Source organism: Anolis carolinensis, chromosome 4 (genome assembly GCF_035594765.1).
Source record: "Anolis carolinensis isolate JA03-04 chromosome 4, rAnoCar3.1.pri, whole genome shotgun sequence".
Lineage (NCBI taxonomy): Eukaryota > Metazoa > Chordata > Lepidosauria > Squamata > Dactyloidae > Anolis > Anolis carolinensis.
In genome coordinates this window covers 189,291,185-189,299,855 of record NC_085844.1, presented here as the reverse complement: position 1 = coordinate 189,299,855, position 8,671 = coordinate 189,291,185, and the positions used below count along the sequence as shown (strand labels likewise).

The 8,671-nt window shown below is 39.2% G+C and overlaps 1 protein-coding gene across 2 annotated transcripts in view; it reads right to left on the bottom strand.

Moving 5' to 3' along the window:
• Positions 1-1,174: 1,174 nt before the first annotated feature.
• Positions 1,175-8,671, bottom strand: part of sort1 (sortilin 1) — a 68,454-nt gene continuing 60,957 nt past the window's right edge. For both annotated transcript variants that reach the window (XM_003220225.4, XM_008109419.3), the window contains exons 19-20: positions 5,552-5,663; positions 1,175-5,296 (exon numbers count right to left, since the gene is read on the bottom strand). In XM_003220225.4, coding sequence (XP_003220273.3) covers positions 5,282-5,296; positions 5,552-5,663 — 127 coding nt within the window. In that variant the 3' untranslated portion in view covers positions 1,175-5,281. The remainder of the gene's footprint in view (positions 5,297-5,551; positions 5,664-8,671) is intronic.

Here is an 8,671-nt window from a genome sequence, read left to right as displayed (position 1 = left end):
ATAACACTGACTGTGCATTCATTTAGCTGTGGAATTAATGTTGTCCCAACAAGTTTTAAATATCCTTCTAGGCATGGGAGATTCAAGAATTGACATGGATTACAGTTATAACTGAAGCCCTCGATGGCGTAGCGAGATTAACCACTGAGCTGTTGAACTTGCAGACGAAAGGTTTGTGGTTCGAATCCAGGGAGCGGGGTTAGCGCCCACTGTCAGCCCTAGCTTCTGCCAACCTAGCAGTTTGAAAGCATGAAAATGTGAGTAGATCCATAGGTACCGCTCCGGCAGGAAAGTAACAGAGCTCCTTGCAGTCATGCTGGCCACATGATCTTGGAGGTGTCTACAGACGTCGACTGTTCAGCTTAGAAATGGAGATGAGCACCAACCCCCAGAGTTGGACACAACTAGACTTAATATCAGGGGAAAACCTTTAGCTTTACCTTAGTTATAACTGGATAATATGAAACATGTAGAATACATAGCATCCTTCATCATGAAGTTTTGAACAACCCTTTCTTAAATCTCTCTCATGAATTATTTTCGCTCAGAATAACTGAGTGCTTCTTCATTCCCTTTGCCAGCCAAGAGGCCTTTAAAGTACTTTTCATTAAGCAAGGGTAAAAGACACAACAACTGTAATGCAAAAGCAATTCCATGGGCTGTTCATAGAGGAAATAAGTTATAAAGAATGAGAAAAAGGCTGATGGTATACCAATCAACCCTGTAGCCTTTACTTTTGCTACACATATCCACTGGAGGCATATCTATGCTAAAATCCATCAAAGCTAGCAGTTACGCTGCTGTGGAAGCAGCAGGGTGCTGTCCACTTCTATGGCAGTTCCTTGTATAACTGCTCCACATTGCACAAGTGTTGTTTGGTGTCAGACCCCAATCCCAATATAGAGTCAACACTAGGATATCTCCAATTCACCTTGGAACAGCTCAAGAGCAGTGGTCTAATAACAGAGTGGGGATGTTTCATCCATAGCATCAGATTCACAAGTTACTCCAGAGCGCACCAGCAACTGTATCCATTAGTTGAACGATTGTTTTAAGCAGCAAGCCTCGAAAAAGTAGTTAAGTGATCTCAAATTGCATCTTGTTCTCCTGTTTCTGCTCTGTAGACCATGAATAGGTCATCAAACATAACAGACAAATGTAGGCAATACAGAAGTTCATGAAAAGTCCAGTTTTGTTTTTATTTCTAACCCAAATATTTCAAATATACAGAAAAATACCAGTACAAATTTATAATATAGCCAGGCTTATTTACAAACTCTATACATGGCTCCTTCCTTTTAATTCCGCACCTTGCCTCAGACTGTACATCTTAAGAAATTCTGTGTGGAGGGGTATGTTAGCTATGGCTTTTATTATGTAGTACTCTACAGCCATTACACATGTGGTATGGAGTCCTTAAAATCTAGTCCACCCTATGGACTAATTAGGGATATAATAATGGTTCAAAGCACATGCAATGCCAACACCCCTGTGGCTAAATTGTTGCTCGGGCAGTACTCTTACAATATGGAGAAACAACACAACGTTTACATACATTTTCAACACTATAGGAAAGAAGGGCACTCTTATCCAGGGCAGCAAGTGTGTGGCAGCCTCCAAGCCCTGGTGAGTTTATTGAGGAAGTTTCAAGTTATTTAAAATATTCTCATATCCACCAATAAGCCCTAAGAGTAGCGCCAGCAGAAATGGAGCAAGGCAGCAGGTCTGATAAGCCTGCTCTACAACAATACATTTTCATCCTTTGTTGCCTTTCAGAAACACTTCTCTCTCCCCTCTCCCTTTCTCTCTCCCCCCCCTCTCTATATATGGAAAGCTGGGCATGTGACTAGAAGAGTATATTGCTATGTTGGCATTATACTGCAAGTTGTTTTATATTTCCAGGTTTGTGTCTGCAGATTCAGTAATCACCTGCATTACAGCAGTTTGAATTTTGTTCTGTACTAGACAAATTGGACATAGAATTTTTTTTAAAGAACAGCAGCTTTGGAGTGTTTATGGGAGACATAGGATTATGTCGCTCTTTCAGTTTCAAGTCTGGTTACCATGAGTTTAGTAAACGAATTCATTACAAGTAACACTTATTTGGATGTCAAATGTATTCTTGTACTGCCTAGTAAATCATAACTAGTGAAAGGGGAGCAAAAAGGCCTATGCAGCTATTTGCTTACAGCACTTGTCAGACTAAAATGAAGTTGAAACATGTGAAAACACACATCTCTTTCCTCAAATGTCTCTGCTTCTCTTATTGATCTCTGTGTGTTGAACACAAGGTCTGCATAGGGGTTTGTAAGCATGCTCATGGTTCCTTATAACAGGAAATCCGAAGTGCATTCACACACATTTACAAGTCCTTGTACAGATCTTTCTGTTCCATGTGCAAAGATTTAAGAGGTAGCTGGAGACAGCAAGGGAAAAATATGTAGATTGATTCTCCAATTATTGCTGGCAAACAGCTGCACAGGGCTAAGTTTTGCAGGGGAAAATGTGCCTTCCCTCCATTTGACTTTGTATAGACTCTACTGTTGCATATATCTTTCATTAAGGGTTTAAAAATACCATGTAAAGACAACCACCGTACCATGATACCATGGAAAGACAACTACACTCTGGGTCATCACCTAATCATTCAGTGGTGCAAGGGAGAATTTTGTCAAAAAGCAAAATAAAGTCAATGCAACTGAGAGAAAAACAAATCCGGAACAGACTCAGATATTTTACTCTCACAATACTTGCCTCTACATTTCTTACTCTGAAAAAGAAAGAGTCAGAAATTCCTTCAGCAATATACATTATCTACCTGGGAATACATTTCAGCCTCTGAATATCTATCAAAATCTTCCTTCATTTAATGCAAGGGATCAGTGACAGGACAATCTTCTGCTTCAACCTGATTGAGCTCTATCATTTAATACATCAACTGCATGAAACATAGGATGAATGGTAATGAGACACATGTTAACAATTTGCCAAGCCAGGAACACCTAATCTAACTTTACAAGTAACATTCTTGCTGAAATCTGTAATCACTTATGTCATCCTTGTCATTCTTGCATCCGTTACAAAGCAAGATGAATTCCCACCCCACATCTCAGTCACTTCAGATTACAGTCCAAACCTTTTCATCTGACCAATCTTCAGTAATTCTGACACTGTAATAGCAGTAGTCAAAGCACCCGAGACCCTGGGATATATATATGTGCCAATGCTTCTGATGTTTGGGATGCTTAGTATTAGTACTGAGTAATGGAGGGAGCGTGATGGCTTCCTATAGAAGCCTCTGGTGAAAACTGCACATTGTCAGGTAAATTTGGGGAAAAGGAAGCAGGGAAAGCACCAGAAAAGATTTGAGGGGGGAAAACTCGACCTTTTGAAAGCCTCTGCAAGTCACTTTCTGATTTCTTCTGAAAGTACACTAGTTTTCTATGCTACTTTTCAAAACAAACAGAGCTCATTCACCACTGCTGCTTATAAGATAATTTCTCCAAAATTCAAGTGGATATAGTCCTCAATGGAAGGACAGAAAGATCTCCAAAAACTAACAGTAGATTTCTAGAAAGTAGTTGTTAGGCTCATGGAAAGCCTTCCTCTGTGCGGGATTCTTGTGTTGGATCTGAACCAAATTCTAAGACAAGTACCACCAACTTGGGTCTAAACTGATCTAGGAAAAAACTGAAAGTTAGCAAAGACTTTCAGATCAAGGGTCTTCAAATAAATTTGACTTCTTACAGGCAGTGGAAATCAAACACCAGAAATGACACAGGCTAGTTCAATACATGTTTCTATTTATCAAGAAGCTTTCTGTCCCTTTCCCAATAGTCATTAAGTTGGGATATTTCATTGCCAATTAGCATCTGTGGAGCCCCCGGTAGCGTAGTGGATTAAAGCCTTGTGACTTGAAGGTTGGGTTGCTGATCTGAAAGCTTTCAGGTTCGAATCCCACCCGGGGAGAGCGAGGATGAGCTCCCTCTATCAGCTCCAACTCCATGCGGGGACATGAGAGAAGCCTCCCACAAGGATGATAAAAACATCAAAACATCCGGGGGTCCCCTGGGCAACGTCCTGGCAGACGGCCAATTCTCTCACACCAGAAGCGACTTGCAGTTTCTCAAGTTGCTCCTGACACACACACAAAAAAAGCATCTAAGCAAACCAACCATTAGGTTAATAATTATTATATGTTTTAAGATTCAACTCACAAAACTGAACTAAACAGCACTGGGAAAGAATATAAATCCATCTGGGCAATGTTGCATTTTAACTGTCAGACTCAAATTGTATGGGAAAATGGTAACACAGTACCAAAGTGGAGCACAACTTGCTACCATTTATCTATTGCTTTCATTAGGACAGGTGCATAGTGAAAAACTGAACATTGAAAAACATCTCGGTGCCTCCTATAACAAAACATTCCTTCAAGAACTTGATGCAGAGCACTTAATTTCTGCTACTTCATGAGATCATAACATTCTAAACAAGTCTTGTTTCTAAAAGATTTGTACCGCTTAGTCCCACAAAACACAAGATAAACTTGCTCAATAGTTGTCATTGTTTTCTTTCTTCTTATTCTTCATTTGTCAAAGATTTATGGCAGCACATATGCTGGTTTCACAGTTTAGTTCCCTGGAATTGTAGAGCGCAGCCACAGAGTTTGTTTGAGCCTTGGAATATTGTCTGGCTTTGTACAGCACACAACTACCCAATGGGTTATATTTTAGTTAAAACAGAAAGCAATTTCATTTTGGCACACAGCCCTTTGGGATGCTATCAGCACCCTCAGTCCTTGTGCCCCAGCACCTCTTTGCTTTGTGTGCTGATCACATCGCAGCAGTTTTAAAGCCGTTATCACCACAGTGTTGGAACCACAATCTGGGAATTTGGGCCTTTCTCTCAATAGCATAACATACTGAACTAGTAATGCTAATATTGAGTGAAATGTTGCTTTCACATACCTATTAGTACTTTTAAGAGCTGGAAAGAAATCTGATTAAAATAATGTTAACATTTTTCTCCTCCCTTTTTTAAAAAAGAAGTTTTCTTCCTCTTTACTCAGAGCTACAAACTTCTCTCCCACCCCTATCCCCAATACAGGTCTTGTAGTTTTGTGGATTTTGGAAAGTTTGATGAAGCAATAGGAACACAGAATCCCTCAGACACAAGACAGGCATCCAGACTGGGAGTTAAATGGGCTGTCAGCATTTGCACCCTTCTGTAGCAGCATCCAAACCCATACGTATCCAATTCTAGAAAAGTCTGTGCATCACTATTCCAGGAGGTCCTAAGCAGAAAAAGAAGAGACAATTATCCTGTTAGCATTTTAAGATCAGGATATTGCTATGACTAGTACAAACCAAGCATTCTGTTAAAGATTTTTAGCCTTGTAATCTCACAAAAACAGTCTGGTTACTGTATTTCCAAAAGGCGTAAGCTAAAAATCAGATGTTGGAAATAACATTTGTGAGTGTAAATTGATAAGTGCTGCTTAGAAAGAAGTACAGTGCACTCCCCACACTTATTGGGTATAGTCACTTACCTCATCTGAATCATCATGGTAACCAATTTTGCTGGCATCTGGTGCATCAAGTCCATCAAAGCCATTAGCTTCTGCATGCTGTTGCAGGACAGAATATCGATGAACTAGAAACCTGGGGGCATGAAAAATGCAAGTGAAAAAACTTTATGGCTATTCTGCAGAGCAGCATTATTCACACAGTCATAAATGCAAAATCTAAATTTTAGAAAGATCATTATTACGTTCATTTACACCTTGCTTTTTCTCTCCACAAAGGAGACTCAAAGTGGCTTACTTTAAAAGCATTTCAATACAATTTAAAATAAAAAAATATACAAACATCAAAGTAGAACTAAACATCAATGGTATTATTTTTTAAAAAAAATAACAGTTAAAATCCATAAAGCTGATGGTATTGTTGTTCATTTGCAATTTTCTTAGGATAAAACACAACTGCTTTATAGCCACACCTGCATATCTTTGAGAAGTGCAATACTAGAATTGGGCATGGATGCAGCAGTAATAATCGCTGAATTTAGCACGAATCTAGTTTATTCCATACTGACATATCAAATTAACAGTTACATGTTTCAGTCTCAAACTAGAAGTAGCAATGCATCAGAAACATAACATCATGTTTGGAACAATCTAACAGGTACAGAAGTGTCAGCAAAAGTAGCAAGTAGGAAGAATGGCAATGTTTTCCCTCTTCCAAATGGAGGCCATCTTCCCCAGGTGCATTTCAGGAGGAAAGTGAAGAAACATTGGAAAAGTTCAGCACCTTACATACTTAGTTTTTACATCTATGGCTTGCAATAGCAGTAGGGCAACCATAGTTGCACCTTATTTGTCAAGGGCTCTCGTAATTTATATACTGCACCAGAAGGAGAAAAAACTCTCTAGTTTGGACCTGTCTGATTCACAGGGAAGCAAAGTTTTATTTCTTTTATTGTCTCCTTATTCAACCAGTATCTGTTTTCAAGTCTGAGCTTTCATATCACTAAATGTGCTCTCTAGAGATCAATTCATACATTATCACTGTGGCAGGTAACACAGTAACTGTTAAGGTTTTTAAAGAGGAAGCACGCGGACAGAGCAAATTATGCAATTGCTTCCCAAGGAGGGCTAATGCAGAACAGAAAAGAACCACATCATTTGCCCAATCCTTCCAATTCCTTTTCGAATCGTAGTGATGTAGTATAATACCAGACATCATGGGTATCCATGACTCAACAGTAACAACTGAAGCAAACCTTAGCCTGTTCAGCGTGTACATTTATGAGACAGTATAATCTTCCAAGGTAAAACAATTTGAATGTGACTATCACTGAGGTGTTCTACCCTTTTCAACACCTAAACTTCTTTCCAGATGTGTCAGTCCACACAGGTTTCTTAAGAGACTTACTATAATCCACCTACAAAGTGGTGTGTAGCACAGCACAGGGCAGACACATCCAAAATCTCAAAGTTAAGTATCCTTGTTTTGCCAGGAAGAATAAAATGTTATTGCTTTGCTTTGACCAATGGAGGTGTGGCCTCAACCTCCTTTCCAAGATCTTAAAATACCTTAACATCTCAGGAAAAATGCAACTCTGTGATACTCCATAGTCAGATATGCCTCTAATTTTTAAAAATTTCTATTCCCAATAAAGAACCCCGGGAATCTGATAAGCTAGAATAATGTATTCTGTGTCATTTGGTTTGCCTTATAAAGGTGTCACCATAATGTACTTTACATGTTGTTATATTTAGCTGTTTGACCAAAATGGATACACTTTGATATCTCTTTCTCAAGGAAGTAATTATTAAATGCTGTATTAAATATTTTACCAACAGGAAATTATTATGGATTATGTGAAGTCTAATGATGTAATCTCCATATGTTCATTTCTTTTATGCTTCTACAATGGCAAAAGAATAATGCCCTTGTCAGATTCCATTCCCTTTCATCCTTCCTACTTAGCCTCACAGAAAAAGACACACACTTTGGCTGAAGTTTGGGTTGTGTATTCTTCAATCTAGTGATAATGATATGCTGTCTTGACTTCCAGCAACAGGGAGTAACAAATAGTTTTTACAATAGGGATGGAGAAAGCATTTCCAACAGGCTATACAAAACTACTTTTGCAGCCTGAAAGCCTTTGCAGTTCCTCAAAGTCATGTAAATGATCTCCTAAATTCACATTCTTTGGGGGTGATTTTTCATTCCAAAATGGTTTCAAATGACAAAAGTTGAACAAAATGCAATGGCTTTATTTTCTCCACTCCCTCTAATTCCCACCCCAAGCAGGTGCCCAAAATAGGTCACTCTAGTGATCCCTGATGCACTAGAACAGTCTACCAGAGAGGATGTCAGGGGCAAAAACTGGCCTCTACAATTTTGCTTTCTCGTACTCTATAATTATTGGATAAGCTTTACATTCCTTCCAGAAAGGCCACCTAGTAGGTCCATAGATCATTTCCAGGAATATTATAGGGACCCAAATATCCCAGCCCTGCTCACACAAAGTGCTGGAAGAGACCTCATAATGAATGAAAAAGAAAGAACAGGGAGAGAGCAATCTGCCATCCCAGTAATAAAGATCTTTGAACCCTTTCTTTTTCTCTTTTCTCATCATTTTGGTTTATATAAATGACTGATTACTCCTATGTAGGGACATCACCAACCCATTTCCTCCATATCCTTTGTGCAAAGTCTAGTTATAGCCAACTCATGCTTCTTTCCCCCCAGTATTACCCTAGATCAGGAGAGAGAATTATGTAAGCCCTCCAGGTGTTGGACTGGAAGCCAATGGAATGCTGAGGGATGCATGGCAACAATAGCTGGAGAGTGATATGATACCCTAGGTCAGAGTTTCTCAAACTGTGCTCCTCCAGATGTTTTAGACTTCAGCTCCTACAATTCCTAACAGCTGGTAAGCTGGCTGGGATTTCCGGGAGCTGAAGTCCAAAGCGCCTGGAGGAGCACAGTTTAAGAAACATAGCCCTAGATATATATGGCAGAAAAGCAGGTATCATGTCTATTAGTAACCAAATAGAATGCAGCGTAAGTGAAAAGACAAAATCTACTGGAAATGAATTCAAAATAAACCAAACTTAACACAATTCTTGTAAAAACATAAGGCCAAAATATGTATATTT